The sequence below is a fragment of the Aulonocara stuartgranti genome (assembly GCF_965226115.1).
Source record: "Aulonocara stuartgranti genome assembly, chromosome: 3".
In the NCBI taxonomy this organism is placed as follows: domain Eukaryota; kingdom Metazoa; phylum Chordata; class Actinopteri; order Cichliformes; family Cichlidae; genus Aulonocara; species Aulonocara stuartgranti.
In genome coordinates, this window is record NC_138941.1 from 64,091,140 (window position 1) to 64,111,857 (window position 20,718).

Below are 20,718 nucleotides of genomic sequence, written 5' to 3' on the forward strand. Positions count from 1 at the left end.
ACCCTGAACAAACACGTGCTGACAGGATTCCAGGATGTGTCAACAGAGCGCATTACTGTGGCCGTATCCAGACAGGTGAAAGGGACTCAAAGCAAAGTACAGGAGGTCAGCACAGCCATTGAGAAGTGTATTAAAAAGAAAGTTTTGTGTTACAAGGTGGAAGAGACACTCCGCACATGTGGGGAAAAGGTGGCTGGAATTCCAATGTCTCAGACTTACACAGCAGTCCACGCCTATATTAAAAAAGCTCACCAAAGCATCAAGAAAAAGGAAGGTAACCGTAAAGCTAACGTTAAAGACCAAGCTGATGATGAAGATGAAGTCAGTGCTGCTCCTGAAAACCCTTCAGATCAGACTCCTTACATTTACACAGGGGAGTGTGAGAAATCTCCAGGTGTCAAGCATGGAAAGTTTGTTGTTCTGATCAAAAGTGACGAAGAAATGATGGAAAAAGATCCGTGTGCCAAGCAGGACTGTGGGCAAAGAAAAGGCAGAGGAAAATGTGTGAAAATGAAAGACATGTTCCTTGGAATTTGCCGGTGTAATTATCCATACTATGGGCTTCACTGTGAGAATGACATAAATGATTATGCCATAGAATTAGAGAAAGAAGCAGGGACACAGAAAAATAAATCAACAGTGACAGGCAAGAGGAGGCGAAACAAGAACTGAAACAGCAGAACAGACTTCATGAAGTGACATGAGCTTCTTCTCTAAAATGACACTGAAACATTCGGTAAATCATCTTTTTCCTCAGACTCAAAGTATCTAAGAAACCAAAACCACATTTCTGAATGCGACTAACACTTTAATCCACTGCTCCATTCTCAGTGCCTCAATCTGTTTGGATCACATGTTTGTGGCTGATGTGCTCACCGTCACTAAGACTAAAGCTGATTTCATGTAAACACAGGCGGTTAGAAAAACAACAGAGTGGGCTCTGATTGGTTTGAACCTCCTCTGAACATTGTTCCCTTCAAACAACCAAAGTCAGTGTCCGAGCTCACGTTCACTTCATGAGATTTTCTGCTGTTCATGTTTCTTTGAGCAGCAGCTGATGATGTGTGAACCTCTGAACAACAGTGAAGCATTTCTCAGAGTCCAAATCTGTGTGTTAAACTCACATGAATGAAATTAAGATAAAGTTTGTGTTTATCTGCCAAACTGAAAGACATCATACAGCAATCTGAGAACCAATGAAATGTGTCTGCCCTGAATAAAGCTTCTGTTTCACTGTCATACTTGTGTCTGTGATTTGAATACTCACCTTATATCCTGTCAGTGTGTCGTATCACTCATTCTAATGCACACTTTTAATGTAGTCCCTCCTGACTGGGGGAGTGGAAATTTCTAAGGAAATCCAGATTTTTATTTTGAGTGAAGTGACCCTTAAAAGTTCAGTTCACCTAATTCAGCTGTAGGTTACAGCTTAAAACACTTCAAAAACACCAACCTTCTGTTGACGCAGTGCTTTGTGAGCAAAGTTGCAGCCAACTCATTTTAATACAATACAATACAATACAATTTTATTTATATAGCACATTTAAAAACCCGAAGGCACACCAAAGTGCTTCACAGTAATATGGAGAGTCAACATAAGTCAAAAACAGGGTACAAATCGGGCACAAGCACAGACAGGATAGAGGCACTAAAAGACCAGGAGAGTTAGATAAATACAAAATATGCTACGAGGACAAAAAACAGCAGTAAAATTGATAAAAATAATACATTTAATAAAAGATTTAAAAGTTTAGAAATTAAAAGATTTAAAAGGGTATTAACTGGTTGGGAAAGCCAAGTCAAATAGATATGCTTTTAATCTTGATTTAAAGGACTGGATAGAGTCCGAGGCTCGAATAGAAGCAGGGAGGCTATTCCAAAGGTGGGGTGCAGCTGAAGCAAAGGCACGATCGCCTCTGGTCTTCAGTCTAAACTTAGGTTGGGCCAGGAGTAACTGACCTGATGATCTTAATGCACGAAGAGGAGTGTACAAATTGAGGAGGTCAGTGAGGTAGCTGGGCGCAATGTTATTCAGGATTTTAAAAGTGAGTAGCAAGATTTTAAACTCAATGCGATATTTGATTGGTAACCAGTGTAGATCAACAAGAGCCGGAGTAATAGGGTCAAATTTTCTAGTGCCAGTAAGAAGGCGAGCCGCAGCATTCTGAACGAGTTGCAGCCTTCGAAGAGAGAAGGCTTGGAGATCACAGTAGAGAGAATTACAATAATCTAACCTGGAGGTCACAAAAGCATGGATACGTTTTTCCAGGTCCCTGTGTGGTATATAATGCTTAGCTTTAGAAATCTGGCGCAGTTGAAAAAAACTATATTTAACTACAGATGATACTTGTTTATCGAGCTTAAAGGAGCTATCCAAATAGACACCCAGGTTACGCATAGAATCAGAGAGAGAGAGAGTTAGCTAGGGGCCCCAGCAGGGCAACAAGCTGGTCTCGAGGAATATGGCTGTCGAACACCATAACTTCAGTTTCATTTAAATTTAAAACGAGAAAATTTTCTGACAGCCAATCTTTAACCTCTCTCAGACAATCGTACAGGGAGTTCAGTGATGCTGCCAAGTCATCAGTCAGTTGACAATAGATTTGAATGTCATCAGCATAAAAGTGATAAGAAATATTGTATTTTTCAAATATGGAGCCCAAGGGTAGCATATACAAAGAGAATAATAAAGGGCCCAATACAGACCCCTGGGGCACACCACAACAGAGAGGGGCAACAGAGGAAGCGTATCCTCCTATCACAACAGAGAAGGATCTATCTGTGAGGTAAGAGTTAAGGGCAGAACCCTTGATGCCTACAACATGCTCTAGTCTCCTCAAGAGTATATTATGATCAACCATGTCAAAGGCTGAAGACAGATCTAATAAAACTAAAACGGCAGGGCAACCAGAGTCAGCAAATACAAGAAGATCATTATAGACTCTTAGCAGGGCCGTTTCAGTGCTATGGTGTGGCTTAAAGCCAGACTGGTATTTGTCAGTGATATTATTTGCAATTAAGCAAGCCTGTATTTGGAGAAAGACGGCTTTCTCAAAAAATTTTGATAAAAACAGAAGCTTCGAGATTGGCCATTTTAACAATGGAGGCGGAGTAACACAGCAACAGTGCAGGTCTAACTGTCCAGCTAGACGCTGACGGAGGCTGGGTGGGGTCTTTCCGTGACTCCACATTCACAACATTAGGTGTTCGTGTGCCCTGACCGCCCAGGAGGGTAGTGACAATACACTATCAGACTTTTAGATGGACGTGTTTTCTGTCCACTACACTGTAAGTCAGTGCTTTCAAAAAGTTCCCTTTTCATTGGAATATACATACAGATTTTCAACATCCTAATATCCTAACTATTAAAAAGAGTAAAACACTGACACCATTAAAAACTAAACTAAAACAAGAAAATCCAGTCTGGAAAGTGATGAAAAATACAGTAAAAGGTCAAATCTAAACAAAATAATTCAAAAATATTAAACTAAAATAACAGTTTAACTGGTTTTATGTCTACATCAGATTTACTGATCTTTGAATATAATTCAGAAACACTTGACCCCTGTTTCAATCCAGGTGCTCAATGTTGACATTGTGGAGGACTATAAATACCTCGAGTATACATTGACAATAAACTGGACTAGGCTAAAAACACCACAGCACTTTACAGGAAGGGCCAGAGTCGCCTCTATCTTTTGAGGCGACTCTGCCGGACAATGCTCAGGATTTTTTTCTACGAGTCTGTTGTGGCCAGTGCAATCCTCTACGCTGTTGCATCCTGGGGGAGCAGATTGAGGGTTGCTGATGCCAAAAGACTCAATAAACTGATCCGCAAGGACAGTAATGTTGTGGGGATGGAGATGGACTCTCTTAAGGTGGTGTCAGAGAGGAGGATGTTGTCCAAGATAAAGAGGTTTAGTGTCTAGACCGGCTGGGGCGAGTGGAGGAACGGTGGCGTGAGAGAGCAGCTTCTGTTTTCCATCCTGGATCTCAGGATCAGTTTTTATTGTCCTTGCGCAGCTGCAGCTGCAGTGCAGTGGTTTTGTTTCTGTATTCTGAGGACTGATTCCATCTAGTGGACATCTGAAGACACTACACAGGTTAGTTTGTATGAAGTTCATGGGTCATGTGACTCTTCTCCCACAGAACATGATGCTATGAGTGCCACCAACCTCAGAGATGTAATCAGACAGTGACTAAAAATCTATGAAAACATCAAAATCTGACAGTAATTATGGGCTCAAATTGTGGTCATAAATAATTTGTACTTGTAAATCAGTTTTGTATGTGTAAAAAGAATTTGTGTGTGCGTAAAAAAAGATTCGTGTAAAACTGCACTCAAGTTTCAGGTAGTGTACAAGTATGAATTTTGACCCTATTTTTCTTCCTTTCATCTGATTGGTCAATGTCATGTCAATCACAAATTTAACAATCCAGTCAGAGAACAGATGGGTTTGGCTATTGGAGGGGTGTAAAAACGTTTTTAGTCTAACAACACCAGGCTCCTTCTTCCTGCAAGGACTATGTTCAGGTGTGAGCACTACAGAAGTAATCAGTGACTAATTACTGATTACTTCTCCCAAAAAATAATCCAGTTACTTTATTGATTACTGATTTTCAAAAGTAATTAATTACAGAAACATGTACAAATATGTACAGTACAGCTTTAAATAGAAATAAGTTTCTCATCCATCAGTCATAAAATCATTGAACAATCCACACTGTGTCTATATCACAGCCAAATGTGGGCCAAGAAAAATGTATGTATGGACTGGATGGGTTGTTACGGACATCTGGTGAAAAGTCAGAAGAACTTTTATAAATATATTTACTTAGAAAATTTGTAACACGTCGTGGCCAAATTCGGCCAATCGTGGCCAAATTCGGCCACTTCAAACAAAAGCAACATGTGAAAAGCCGCGGCAGGGAATTAAAAGGAACGGACTTCAGCGTGAACGACCAGTTCCCCAAAGAGATCTTGGAACGACGCAGGGTCCTCTTCCCAATCCGACGTGGCTTCATCCAGAAGGGCTCCCGCGCTGTCATCGCTGTGGACCGGCTGTACGTGGACGGACAGCTCCACCGTGACCCCAACATCACTCCGTGGCTGTATTAACCTCACACCAGATAAGAATCAGCTACACCATTTCCCTATCCACTCACACTAACTTGCATTAACATCTGTTTAACTTACCAGTATCAAATCGCATCTTAAAGTGTGATTTCATAGCAGAATTAACACCGTCACTCTCCGTCAGTGATTTAATTGGAATGTTTACGTTTTGTTTCTGTTTTTTTTTTTCTTCTCGTTTTTTTTTTTTTTTCCTCCTCTCTTTTCCCCCTCTTGGTTTTATGCTGCTCACCCCTGTCCTTGGTTTCTTTCTTTATTCCTTTCACTGCCTCGATCACCTGCTTCGACACTCATCCACAAACATCCTTTATTTCGACACATACGCACCATGCGCTCAACGGCAGCACATTTACATCAGTCAGACAGCGCACACAGTCATATAAGATACACACACACTTAAGCCAAGCCTACTCATATTAGTAACTATGCATACACAAAGTCAGACTCAGGGAGCATCTCGCCACACATTTTTTCTCTCTCTCCTTCTCTTTATTTATGAACAAGTGACGTATTCTCTCCACCTGTCTAAGCAACGCACACAGCATACATCCCTAGTTATACACAAACATCTATGGGTACACTGAGGTTCATTACATGGAATATAAATGGAGCTGGCTCCAGAGAAAAGAGGTTAAAAATATTTAACCAACTCAAAAAACTACAGGCAGATGTTGTCCTATTACAAGAGACCCACAGACCTCTTAGAGGTTCGAATGAACTTAAAACACCTGAGTTTCCTAATGTGTTCTCAGCTTGTTATAATTCTAGACAAAGGGGAGCAGCAATTTTAATACATAAAAATATTAATTTCACAGTACTCGATACAGTTATAGATCCAGAGGGCAGATTCTTAATCATTAAACTATCTATACGTGATAAAAAAGCTATGTATTGCAAGTGTATATGGTCCAAATGTTGATGATCCCTCATTCTTTCACGGTTTTTTCAGTGCACTCTCTGAACACTTAGATGGCACACTTGTTCTTGGAGGTGACCTCAACCTTGGACTAAATGAAGACATGGATAGGCTCAATACAGTGGGAACTCAGCGTAATTGGCAGTCCACAAATATAATCAAACAGTATATGAGCGACTTTGGTCTTTGCGATGCATGGCGCTCCCTTCACCCCACCAGTAAGGAATATACTTTTTTCTCACATGTCCATCACTCTTACTCTCGTCTGGATTATTTTTTGGTCAGCAGCTCACTGCTGAACGACATTTCAGACACTGAGATTCACCCTATAGCTGTCAGCGATCATGGTCCTGTATCTTTAACACTAATGCACAAGAATAATACTACGCCAAGAAAAAACTGGAGATTTAATATATCACTACTTAAAGATGAAGACTTTATTAAATATTTTAAAAAAGAGTGGACTTCATATTTGAACTATAATGACACTCCCGAAACATCAGCTTCTGTTCTATGGGAAGCAGGGAAAGCTGTGATGAGAGGTAAAATAATTTCTTTCTCATCACATAAAAAGAAAAAAGAAAACAAAAATATTCAGGAATTAGAAAAAAACATCAAATCACTAGAAGAAGCCTACGCGTCCCACCAAGATCAGGAAACATTGAACAAAATACGCAAAACAAAACTAGAATTAAATGAGATAATTGATAAAAAAAACAAAATTCTTAGTACAAAGACTACGCCTACAAAATTATGAACATGGTAATAAATCCGGTCAATTTCTAGCAAACCTGCTAAAAATAAATAAAGAAAAAACAACTATATGTGCTGTTCAAGATTCATCTGGGAACACAATATATGATCCGATACAAATAAACAACATTTTCAGGGATTTCTATAAAACGTTGTATTCACCACAAATAAACCCATCTAAAAAAGAAATTGATCAGTTTTTGGACAACATAACTCTTCCAAAATTATTGGACACTCAAGCAATGGCACTGGATTCACCACTGACACCAGGTGAACTCCAGGAAGCCCTGATAAGTATGCACAATAATAAGGCTCCAGGTCCAGATGGCTTTCCTGCAGAATTCTACAAAGAATTCTGGTCGATTCTAGCACCAGTTTTCTACAGAACGTTGTTGGAAATTAAAGAAAAGGGCAGACTTCCATCAAATATGAATTCTGCAAACATTAATCTCCTGCTAAAACCAGGCAAAGACCCTGTATATCCCTCAAGCTATCGTCCAATATCCCTTATAAATGTAGACCTTAAAATAATCTGCAAAGCTCTCTCAAAGAGACTGGAGAAAATAACCCCCCTCTTAATTCATCCTGACCAAACTGGTTTCATAAAAGGTAGGCACTCATCAACAAATACACGTAGATTACTTAATTTGATAGACTACTCATACAGTAAAAACCTAGAAACTACAATATTCTCTTTAGACGCAGAAAAAGCATTTGACAGAGTTAACTGGAAATTTCTATTTGCAACTTTACACAAATTTGGTTTTGGATCCTCTTTCATAAACTGGTTAAAAATATTATATAATTCCCCAACAGCTTGTGTTAGAACAAATGACCAGACATCCTCCAGCTTCTGTCTCTTGAGGGGCACCAGGCAGGGATGCCCACTCTCCCCTTCACTATTTGCAATTTTTATTGAACCACTAGCAGCAGCAATTAGACAGAATTCAGTAATTAAGGGCATAAAATGCAAGAACGTGGAACATAAAATCAGCCTTTATGCGGATGATGTGTTACTCTTTCTCCAAAATTCACAAACCAATATCTCTGGGGTGATTGAATTGATAAACTCTTTTGCAAGAATATCAGATTACTCAATTAACTGGTCAAAATCTACAGTCCTACCGATTAATTGCTCCTTCCATAATTCCTCTTCTACACCACTGCAATCGGGAAATATAAAATATTTAGGTATTAATGTTTCTCCCAAGCTTGCAGATCTAACTAAATTAAACCATATCCCACTTTTAAAGAAGGTAGAAGATGATCTGGCTAGATGGAAATGTCTACCCATATCACTCATGGGAAGGGTTGCCGCTATAAAAATGATGGTCTTACCAAAAATAAATTATTTATTCTCAATGATCCCAACTAAACCGCCACAAGATTGGTTCAGATCTCTAGATTCATGTATGTCCAAATTCCTTTGGAAAAATAAACCCCCACGTATAAGCTTAAAAACACTACAAAAGACCAAGGATAAAGGAGGACTAGAACTGCCTAACTTTCAGCACTACTTCTTAGCCAACAGGCTTCAGTTTATCTCAGGATGGCTAAAACACACCCTCTTAGATGAACCTTGGCTAGATGTAGAACAAGCACTGCAATAATCTAGAGATCTCAGACCTACCATTTATCAGCTCAAACATCCAACGACATGAATGCTTTAAAAGCATCAACATCAGCTCTTCTCTGACAGCATGGTGGGAGTTTCTAAAATTGACGGCGTCTTCATTAATCCCATGCAAACGTACACCTATCTGGAACAACCCTGACATATTACAAAACAATAATATGATAAACTTTTCAGATTGGAGTGATAAAGGAATCAAATATTTAGAACATATACTAGAAGGAACAGAATTTATTTCATTTGACGGACTAGTTACACAATATGGAATCAACAAGAAAAGATTTTTAGAATATCAACAAATTAAATCCATAGTAAAAAAGAAATTTAAACCGGGTCAAGTTGAACTACAAACACCACCAAGTGTGGTTCAATTTCTTACTCTTAAACCCCCCAAATTACTATCCAAAATATACAGAATGCTTTCTAAAACAGATGAATCAATATCACTTCCTATTGCAAAATGGGAAGCGGATTTATCAGTTAACTTAGACCTAAACTTCTGGTCTCAGATTTGCTTAAAAACCTTTCATCTAATTAGAAATCCCAGTCTTCAATTAATTCAATACAAAATATTACATAGAGTGCACTATACAGGTCATCGGATGTTCAAGATGGGCTTTACGTCTACCAACAACTGCTCACACTGCCAAACCAATTCACCGGACAATTATATCCACGCTCTTTGGTTCTGTCCACCAGTTCAGAAGTTTTGGCGCGAGATATGTGAAGACTTATCGAAGTGTCTGAAATGTAACATTCCAACTTCCCCCTTAGTGTGTTTGTTGGGCAGCTTAGATAATGTCACTTCAGAAAAGAATATCACCCATATGGTTTTCACTGCCCTATGCATAGCCAAGAAAACAGTCCTCATGAACTGGAAAAATAAAAATAATCTTAATTCTAACCAATATAGAAATTATCTATTAGATTACATTAGTCTTGATACAGCCTCTGCCACCACATCAGATCAATTGCTCTGGGCTCCTTTGATCAGCTCCATCACCTAGTGGGGGTGGGGGGTCATAGTTTGGTCCCGCCTTCACTGTTGTGATTGGTGTGGGGGTAGGGACAGGCTTAGGGCGTCGGGGGGTTCCCCGGAGGCATCTTCCTTGGGGGGCTCAACCCGGGGTAGCGGTCATGTCCGGTTAGGGGCTCTGTTGGCTCTCCGGTGACTGTTTCCTCGCGGCTGCGTGCAGCGGGGCTAGGGGAGGGTCTGTGCTGACGGACGTGGGTTACTGACCTGGTAGCCTGGCTGCCCCTGGGTGGGTCCGGGATGGGCGTGAGGTTCTGGGGGCGCTCCGTCTCTGGGCTGGGACCCGGACCGGGCCTCGGGGGCTTGGGTCCTGGTTGGTGTGTTGCCGGGGTTGTGGGCGGGTGGGTGCATGGGGGCCCAGCCCTGGAGCAGGGTGCCGCCGGTGCGTCGAGCCACCTGGGGGGCTCTTCAACTGGTGGGGGAGATTGTCACATCTTGCAGGAGCTTTCCTCTCCTCAGGAGCTGCCTCTGCAGGAGGGGGAGATACAGGAGAGGTGGAGGAAGATCTCAGCCTGGGTGTTTATTGTCTTATGTAGTCTGGAAGATGAGTGGATGGTGGGGTGGGTGCAGTTTTCTCTGTGGTGGGGTTGGGTGGACTGTCCCGGGCTCTGTGGGGCCGGGCGGCGCTGCTGCACTGGGCCCGGTCTGGATGGGCCTGGGCCCCCTTTCCCTGGCGGGTCGCGGAGTATGGGGGTGCCTACTGGGGTCAGCGGGGGAGCTGGCCCCAGGGAGGGGTCACTTGCCCCTCCCTTCCTTCCCTCCCCATCTCCAGCTGCCTCCCTCTTCCCGCTCCACCACAACCACCCACACATGCAGGGCCTTGGAGTAGGGGTATGTCACCAGGGTGCAGAGGAGGCTACCCCCCCCTCTGTCCCCTTCTGGCTGCCTCTGCCTCAATTTTATCCCACAACTTAGACATTCACATTACTCACACTCTCATTACACATACATATAGGATCTTGGGGGTGGGCACGATACACGGAGTCCAAAGTACCATCAGGGTGTACACCCCACCCCTGGCATCGTTGCCCACCTCTCAATTTTAAATACACGTAGACATTGAGGGCTAGCAGGAGGGACCATGCGCTTACCTGCTGCTCTCTGGCAGGTAGCTCCAAGCCCTCCTGGGTTTTAAATGCACCTTAGAACACACATGCATCAACACTACAATGAGCGGGTGGAGGGAGGTTCGGAGTCTTCTCTCACCCCCGTTCTCTGCGACCTGCTGGAGCAGGGGGGCTAGGACTAGGAGGAGGAGTTGGCCGTCCGACTGCAGTCTGGAGTGTGGAGCCTTCCTGCTGCTGCGGAGTCGGGGCGGTCTGCCTCCCCCCACCGCAGGGAAAAGGGAAACACCACCTGGGTCTGGGTGCAGTTCCCCCCTCCAGGGGCGGGGGCACCTAGACCCGGTTTGTAGAGTACGCTTGGGGAGTGTGATCGTGTGTACAGCGTCTCTTTATGTCTGTCTCCACGTTGGTTGAGTGTGGAGTAAGTGCATATGAGAGCATGAGGGTGGGAATGGATGTTTGTATCTGTGTGTGCCTGTATGTCTGTGTCTATGTCAGGTTGGGTGTCAGGCGCCACCTCTCTGGGGACATCTCAGGCCCTCCAAGGTTTGGAGGCCTATCTCCCCCTACCACCACTTCCCCTGCCAGTGGCGGACCCCCTCAGACATCGGTGCGTTGGTGGTTCTTTGTGTCCGGGGATGGGCGTCCAGGTACACACCGGCTCACTCCTTGGCGGCCGCTTATCGGGGCCTGGAGCCTGGGGCTCGCTCGGGCCACTTCGGAGGTGGGGTGCCCCCAGCCTCTCGGCCTGGGGCTCGGTCACTCAGGTGCAGCTGGCTGCCGGCGGAGCTCACGGGCGCGTCACTGCAACTCCCCCTGGCTTCTGCTCCGCGGCTGCTGAGTGAGCCCTCATCTGGGACTCTCCTCAGCTCTTTCCGGGACAGTGGCGCAGCTGCCCCTCTGTTGGTCTTCCTTGGTCTCTTGTGTTCTGGGGGCCTCTGGATGTCTGGAGTTTTGATCTCCTCCACACCTGCTTCACGCCCTGGAGGACGGGGCTGTGGCCCCCCCACACCCTCTAGCAGATTATTACATGAAGGAACCTTTTAAAAAAACAAAAAACAAGCGCGTCCATGCTCACAGGTGTACACACGGGTGATCACACCCACAAACTACACCCTTTTTGGCTCCTACCTCAAAGCACACTGTGTTCTGTTGATCTTATGTGCTGCACAATAATGTTTAACATTTAGTATTTACTGTCATATTCCCATATATCATTGTGATGTTGTTTATTCTATTACTCTTGTTCTCTTCTGCTTGCTTTCTTTTTTCTTTCTCAGCATGTGATCCAGGTGATTGATATATGCATTTTTTTTCTCTGCCCGTTCTGTTGGTTTTTGTCTTTTGCCCTTCTCCCCCGTCCCTCTTCTCAGCTGTTTCTCTTTCCCTCTTTCTTTCTCCCCTTCTTTCCCCCAGTCAAGTCTGTCCCGTATTCAGTAAGTGAAAATAAAATAAACAATAAAAGGTGAATCAAATGGACCATTACGGCAAGGCTGGGATGGTCAGTTTGGTAAAGTAAATCCGTTGGGCATCTTTCTTTGCCTTTAGACAACAATTCTGATGGCAAAAGAGCCAAACGGGACAGGCATAAAAAGAAGAAAAAAAAAAAAAGTAAATTTGTAACACGTCTAATGCTTATTTTACCGGCTGTACATAACCAACACATTTTACCTCACAGCAGTGACTCTGTGCTATCAGAACACTTCCTCGCAATAGTTATGATTAGTATTAAAATCATTAATAATATATATTCTTTACACTGAGGAGATGATCGTTATTCTCTCACTGATAAATTCAAAAACTGTGGAAAAGCAGCGAGAAATGCACAGGAGTCAACAGTGCTGATCAGGCCAATCTGTCAATCTGCTTTCAACTCAATGTGTTGTTACATCAGGAGTTGGTCACAGCATAGATTTCCCACTGAAGCATAAACTGGGAATGAGAAGTCAACCATCCTAATATTGCAGTAAAACCAGGGTTAACCCTGAAGTTACCTGGATGAGACTAAATCCTGGTTCACAGTGCAGACCTCTGATCACTGATGATGGAGGAGAAGAAAAACAAATCAGGCTGAATGTAAAACATTTGCTCTGTAGGACTGAGGTCTTTGTTATCACCACTGGGTGGTGGCACTGGTGCCTCACAGCAACAAGGTCCTGGGTTTGAATCCAGCACGAATTTTACTCAAAACACAACATGTTTGTCATGTATGTATGTTACAGGGCAAGTTTTAAAATTGCATTTTGTGATTTTTTTTTTTTGCAATGTGCTTGGTGTATAAATGCCTCAAGTCCTAATCTTATTATATCACTCAAAACTTTATTTGCATAGCACTTCTCACACAGTAAGGAAGCCACTCAAAATGATGTACACATTAAAAGCAGAAAAAATACACATACATCAACTTCACTACACCCTCTCATCACCCCTCCATCCCCACTCCCACACCCAGAGATCAGACACTCATCATACAGAAACACTGGAGATTAAAAAGAAACAATAAATAACATTACAAGGCTACTAAGAATACATGAAATATAATGAAAAGGGAATAAACAAAGAAAATAGTAAATACATCAAAAGTAAAGTGAAATAAAGTGCAGCATGATAAATAAAAGATGGTCAACTGTCTCCTCTGTCTCTGAAGTGCTCGTAGCATAAAAGTAAATCTGAAAGATGAGAAGGTCCTGAACTCCTGAGTGTTAAAAACCAGTAAAAGGATCTTAAAGATGACTCTGACTGCAGAGACGATAACATTGGTGTAATTAAGGCTGTGGAGTTGATTTTTAAAGCAGCTGCAGTGACAAGTGTTTCTTTGAAAAACTAAAAAGATGAGCACTGCAGTAAGCAACCCTGCAGGAGATGAAAGGAGGAGTCAGTGTCTCCACATCCTGAGTGAGTTGGAGGAAGTTTGCAGCCATCCAGGATTTAATATGTAAGATGCAGATAGATCTGACTGGCTCTGTGTCATCAGGAGACACAGCAACATCATCAGTGTAATCGTGTGTACTCATTCTGTGTCTCCTGATGACATCACAAAGTTACAGCCTGTAAATGTTAAAATCACTGGTCCCAGATCTGACCCTGTGGAACGCCATAGCTCAGTTTGTAGCTCCTGGAAGAAGATTCATTACCACGTACAAAGAATCCTCCATCTGTGCAATTTAATCCAGTTAGAAACTCTCAGAGTCTCTATCAATGTCTCTAAATGTCTGCAGTGATCCACAGGATCAAAGTCAGCACTGACATCAAGAGGAACCAACACAGATCCAAGAGTTTCTCTGACAGTTTGCTTTACATAAATATTTAACCGCAATCAAATAACCAAAACTTATCAGATGGTGTGGAGCTGTCACCATCTGGGTAATGAAATGTAACTCAAACAGCTTCTGATATTAAACTAAAATAGTCCACACAGCAGCTCAGACCTGAACACATTCAGTGTGAAACACACTGGTTTATATTCTGTTTGTTCTCCTTGTGATGTTGCCCACATACAACTATCTATCTATACGTATAAATATGTCATTTTTATAGTTAAACGTTTTTAACTAGTTTAATGTATTCTCTCTCTCTCTCTCTTGTTCCATGGTGCTTTGCTTCAGACCATTTCCTTCTTTGCTTCTTCATCAGGAGGATGAAGAGGAGGATCTTTCTTGTGTTTTTTAGAGATCACAACTGCAAAAACAAGAATGATCACAGCAAGTAATAAAACAGAAGCCATCAGTCGACCATGATGACTTCTACCAACTCCATCTTCCTCCTGTCCATCCTCTGTGTGTCCTCCTGGCTGACCTGCAGGTGAGAAACAGGTGTGAGGTGTCAGCTGATCATGTCACACATCATCAACAACATCTTTAGAAACAAACATCAACAACCAGGAAGCAGCTTCCCTTCTGATCACACACACACTCAACTCTACTCACTCACCTGGAGGATCAACAACACTCAGTGTGATGATGCTGGACTTCCATGAGTGTGTTTCTCTCATGAAGACACGACACTCGTATGTTCCAGTGTCATTAATCATCACGTCCTTCAAAATCAAAGACACGTCTCCATCCTTCATCTGTTTGTCCTGCAGATCCACCCGGTTCTTAAAAGATAGATGCTGGTGATTTGGAATAAACTGCTTGTCTCGGTACAAAAGAACATATTCTGGCTGCAGGTCAGCTCTGCTCCATTGTACTACTATGTTGTTATTTGGAGCTCGACATGTCAGAGTGACGTTCTTTCCAGACTCAGCTGTGACATTTTTGTGGTCTGAAAAGGAAACACAGAGCAGAGAGGTTACAGATGAAAGTTTGATCTGTTCACTTCTACACCAGCCAATCAGCAAAGAGTTGTACACACTGGGTTCAACACATTAGGCTAAATGTTCATCACACACACACAATATGAACCTGCATCTGTGAAACAAACTGTGTCCTGATTGTTCTCACATTAAGAAATGAATCAAACAAACATGTTGAGGTAGTCCGACTCGAATGTCAAGGAAGGTTGTAGGGAAGCAGACTACACAGAAATTTCGGGTTTGCAGACGTGAGCAATTTATTTACAATGAACTCCGTTTAATGTGTAACTTAACAAAACTTTCCCCAAAAGTAACTCGATTAACAAAACTCATCAGTTCATGGACCTGGTAACACAGCTCACCTCTCCTCTCCTCTGAATCTGGCTTTAAATAGGGCCATCAATTTCCCTCCAATTAGCCCAGCCTGTACCTCTCACTTAAACTGAGGGATCTTAAACTCTACACAGATGATTAAAAAGACACAAAACCTCCTCACACTTCTAATTGACACATTTACGTAACTAAATGGCTCCGTTTACATAAACAAGATTCAACAAACCCCTTCAGAACTTGAAACAAACAAAATGAAGCATTTCTATGGAAAAAGAAACCCCTCCGCTTGATGTCACATCAGCAGGACTTAAAACAACAAAATGCTAGGCAGGCGTTTTCCACCTGCACACCAGTTGGTGGCGATAATGCACCATTTGCACCAACCGGCAATAAACCCTATACAGAAGAAGGCGGCGTTTCCCACACGAAGACTGGAAAGAAACAACAAAGTATGAACAAATGACTTAATCTGTGATGAAATAAAATATGAAGAAACATGTAACTGGGTATTTGTCTCAATTTGCAGAATGTTTGTTTTGCCGGCAACAGACAAACCCGGGATAGTGAGTGCAGCAATGTTACTCAACAAATGGCAAATCAAAGCAAATAAATAGAAACAGAGAAACGTGCAAAAAAAAAAAAAAAAAAAAAAGGTCAACTCACATGGGACAAAGGGAGAGCATTGCAACTGCTCATCCACTTTGTCACAGCACCTAATAAAATATATGACATATTTGTGAAATTCCATGTGTTATTAGCCTTTATCTGTGTGCCCAAACTTACTAAAATGCTCTCAAGGTGATGATGAGCTGTCATGTCAGGCATATGAAACAAACATACACATACCTGCATATACTGTGCCTTGAAAAGGTTTTCATACCCCTTGAACTTTTACACATTTTGTCGCCTTACAACCACAAACTCAAATGTTTTCACTGAGTTTTTCTGTGACAGACCAACACAAAGTAGCACAAAATTGTAAAGTGGTACAAAAATGATACATGGTCTTTAAAAAATAAACAAATAAAAACTCTGAGAAGAACTTTTAATCAATGAATCAATAATAAACCTTTACAGCAGTTTGTCCATGTTTATCTGACACCACTTAAACTTTAAAGTTTAAACTTTAAAGTTAATGCAGTAATAAAATCTCTTCTCTTCACAGCTTCATTATACAAACTGTTATGTAAACGTGTGTGAGTCTAAACACTAACATCCACTTTCTAACACGACAGAAGAGGTTTGGTGACAGCTGAGACCTGCGTCCTCTGTGAGCAGCTGAAACTAAAGCAGCTCGAACATCTAACAGCGGGTAAGAAATAGATCGATAGGATTTTAAAATCAAACTCACCTGCCCAGGTAAAGCCCACGAGGGAGACAGACAGTAAAGTCCAGCAGAGCCACGGAGAAGTTACAGCAAACATGTTTCATTAGGCACATTCAAAGTGCACGAGTGAATTAATGTCGGAGAGTGGAGCCGGCTGTTTTTGTTTTTTTTTTTCCTTTTTTCATGCTTCACGTCCGCGCTTGTTATTGGATAAGCCTGCTGTCAATTATTCACTGTTTCGCTAACACTGGCTGTGCCTCCCCGGTAGACGAGTGAGTCCTCCCAAAGGCGGAGTCACTCCCAGAGGCTCCGGGCCCTGTTTCAGGAAGCCGGTTTAGTGGAAAAACTGAGTAAGTATACCCTGAGTTAACGAAAACTCTGGGTTTTCGGTTTCACAAAGCGAGTTCAGCTGAAGCCTGAGTGAGTCACTATGACGACACACGCCGTGAAGCTAACCTGCCCCCTAGCAGGTTTACTACAACTAACCCTGACTGTCTCCGCCCCTTTGTCGGAAACCTGACAGTAGGAAGTGTCGGACATGGCGTGTCCCTTCCTTGAAGAGCCAGTAGATCGTGAAGCCCAAATTCTCCGCAGAGCTCTCCGCCGGGAGAGAGTGATTAGAGCGCGTTCGGACATTTTATCATTTCCTGATGATTTCCTGTGTGAACGTTACCGTTTCTCAGCACAATCTACAATTTATTTGAATAACATCCTCAGGCCATATATTACGCATGTGACACATCGCGGACATCCTCTCAGTTCTGTACATATTATTTGTATTGCACTTCGGTTTCTTGCAAACGGGAGCTTTCTGTATAATATTGGTGACGCTGAGCACGTTTCCAAGGCTACCGTCTGTCGGGCAGTCAGGAATGTTACAGTTGCACTGAAACGTCTCCTGTACTCGTTTGTGGTGTTCCCCGGTCATAGACCCACAAGATTTATCAAAGAGGGATTCCACAAAATTGCAGGTATCAGGATGACCAAAACGTAATGTATGATGTGGTGATACCTGGACTACTACTTAAATTCTACATTTATTTTCAGGGTTCCCAGGCGTGTATAGATGGCACTCACATTCCAGTCATTGCTCCTTCAGTAAATGAAGGAGACTATGTGAACAGGAAATCCTTCCACAGCATTAATGTGCAGGTACATAGTTCCCTGTAGCATGTCAAACTAACAAATTATTTCATTATAGTAATGGATGCTAATTTGTGTTCTCTGCACTGTGAAGATCATATGTGATGCTGCCAACATTATCACAAATGTGGAAGCCAAGTGGCCAGGCTCTGTTCATGACTCACAAATATTCCGTGAATGTACACAAAATTTGGACATGGTGAGTTGAAAATACTTTAAAATATATAAAGACCAATTGCTTCAGGGACATTTGAACTGAAGTGTATCCTTCTGTCTTAGGAGAGTTCACTGGCTACTTGCTTGGTGATAGGGGGTATCCATGTTTACCCTATTTGCTTACCCCTTACCCTGACCCTGAACCGGGCCCACAGCAGCGATATAATCTGGCTAATTGCAGGACAAGAGCCAGAATTGAAATGACTATCGGAATGCTTAAGGCCCGGTTCCAGTGCCTGCAAAGACTCAGGGTCACCCCAGAAAGGGCATGTGACATTATTGTGGCATGTGTGATTCTTCACAACATTGCCACAATTAGAGGAGAACACTGTCCTTCTGAACCAAACAGCAGTGATCCAAACCATGAACATCCTGACCCTCCCACGGACATACAAGATGGAAGTGCAGTCAGAGACACCATATGTCACAATCATTTCTTTTGACCCATCACCTCAACATGTTGAAAGAAGAATAAACAGATTTTTTGTTCAACTGGCTTTATTGGTCGCCTGTATTTCCTGTACACAAAGTATTAAAAGATGTAAACCTCATAAAGTGTCTCTGTTGCTTCCTCCTCTGTAACAGCTGTCAATGTTTCTTCATTATTTTCCTGCAGTAAAGAAATAAACAACATTGCTGTTCTACTGTAAACTCATATAATCTGTGGAGTATTACTCACAACTGCATGTTGGTCTGGCTCAACAGGAGGCTGCACCAGATGCAGTACACCACCACCATCAACTGATAGAATATGAGGTTTATACAGGTCACTTATAACTTACAAGGGACCAAATGGCAATTAACAAACATACCAATCACCTTACACTTCATTGTCATTATGCTCTCAAAGACAACCAAGACTGAGGGAAGGCAAAATCAGTCGGAAAATAACTTCACTACAAAATAATCCATTATGGTAAAGAGTTTATCAAATGAATGAGTAGCACTGCAAAGGTGACTGTGAAGAAAGGATGTATGCACATCATGTATTATTTTGAAGTTACCCCTTATGTAGGCACTTGTGTCTTGCGGGGTTATTGACTCAGAGGATGTCCCCGCAGAGATGCCTTCGGCCACAGGGCGCCCACTGTTTTGGCTGAGGGCCAACTGCTCAGCCTCTGTGAGTGGTGGTGGTGGAGGACCCCCACCTGTTTTTCGGGCCTCCGCTTTTTTTCTGTTGGCTATAACGGGTCACATTTGAGCATACAGAGTAAGCAAATATGTACTTGTAATGTGCTCAGATAATTTCAATAAGTGCTTACAGAAAGAAAATTAATGTAGCCTCTAACTGCAATTGATTTACATGGGACAAACAGACCAAGCACTATGGCTCATAATACAATTACACCTTACCTGTTTGGACTATATTTTTATATTTCATTTTTACTTGCTGCCAGGCACGTTTGGGGCCTGTTGGGTTGCACCTGCGCTCACATCACATCACGAAATAAAATGTATATAATAACAAATAAAATAACATATGATAAAATAACGTGTTAAATGGGTGGAAATCCCTCGAGCAATGTTTAAATTAACACTCACGCATTGACTCTGTCGGCTATGTTTTGCCATGCATGCTCCCTTCCTTTGGCACCTGTCGCTGTGTTACTTTTTTCCGCGGAATTTGCATGTTATCGGCATATGCTGCCATCAGAATTTCGGCCTCAAGCGCTGTAAAATACATTGACCGCGCCTTCTTTCCCTCCGTCTCCATGGTGACTCGCTTACTCTGTGCTCCGCTTATCAGGGCTTTATGTATCCTCGTGCGCGCGCTTCACTTGGGGTTAAAGCAACTCCGCGTTGACTGAACTAATTGTTATCAGCCTTTCTGAAACCGAATATTCCGAGTTGGACAGTTCGGGGTTACTCAACCCTGAGTATCGTTTTTCACTCTGAGTTTTCTAAACCGGCTTCCTGAAACAGGGCCCCGGTGTCAAACTAACTTTAGTGAAGTGAGCCGGAAACGCAGCTAGAGGTTCCACACATATCCACTGTACAGTTGTGACTCACGGCTTCAGGTTTCCTTAAATTGCCCGCTACAGCATTGTTTGATAGACATGAAGAAAATCTTTCTTTTATGTGAATTTAAGATTAGCAAGTAAACAACAGTTAGCTAATAAACTTCATGACATCACACTTTAATAACATAATGAAAATCTAATATGTCAACAGTGAAATTTATCTCACTGCTATTTATTTATTTAAATCAAATTTTACAGCAGTGAAATTTAACTCTGTTTGAAATGCTGATCTTCAGGAAACATTAAAGGTGCTTTTATTTCTGTTTTCTATATTCAAATGTTGTTCTTTTAATATACTGGCACCACTACATTTATCTGAAAGCTGACTTATAAGAGTAAACTTTCAAGCTGTGATAATTGAATGAAGACTGGACCGATATATGAAATATTCCCTTATTGTGAATCATTCCATATCATAACTGTTTGAACTCAGATTGAAAATAGACTTAAAAAGGCTGATTGTTGTAAATGAGTCTGACGGGTCACATTTACACAGCACGACTGTTGAAACTGAAAATCCTCATTCTCTCACCAGCAATCATTTCGGCACTCAGCAGCTTCTTGTTTGAAAATTATTTTAAAAGTTAGATTTGCAGAGATTCTTCTTGAACATCACCTATAAAACACTCAGGATCCCTGTAGTTATATTTTTGTTTAATTTGACATTTATACTTGTATTTCTTTTTGTTTTTAATTTCATAAATGAAGCTGCATGTGAGGCATGACCCCTAGTGCCAACAGTGAACGCATCACTCTTTCACTCTCTCTCTAACAGCAGCTCTAGTTCACTCTGAATAGGGTGATGACATCATTGCTGTAACGAGTTTGTCGATCTGAAGCTTTTGTATTTG

General features: G+C 42.1%; 1 protein-coding gene and 1 long non-coding RNA gene across 2 annotated transcripts in view; one reads left to right on the plus strand and one right to left on the minus strand.

The window, feature by feature from the left end:
* Positions 1 to 20,718, plus strand: part of LOC309696714 — a 109,853-nt gene that overhangs the window by 59,824 nt on the left and 29,311 nt on the right. The gene's annotated exons all lie outside the window — the stretch shown is intronic.
* LOC309695578 (butyrophilin-like protein 2) lies at positions 13,342 to 16,765 on the minus strand. The gene is made up of 3 exons (XM_082516320.1): positions 16,512 to 16,765; positions 14,464 to 14,796; positions 13,342 to 14,328 (listed from the first exon to the last, which is right to left on the minus strand). Exons 1-3 carry the CDS (start codon positions 16,582 to 16,584, stop codon positions 14,135 to 14,137), a joined length of 600 nt encoding a protein of 199 aa, XP_082372446.1. The 5' UTR covers positions 16,585 to 16,765; the 3' UTR covers positions 13,342 to 14,134.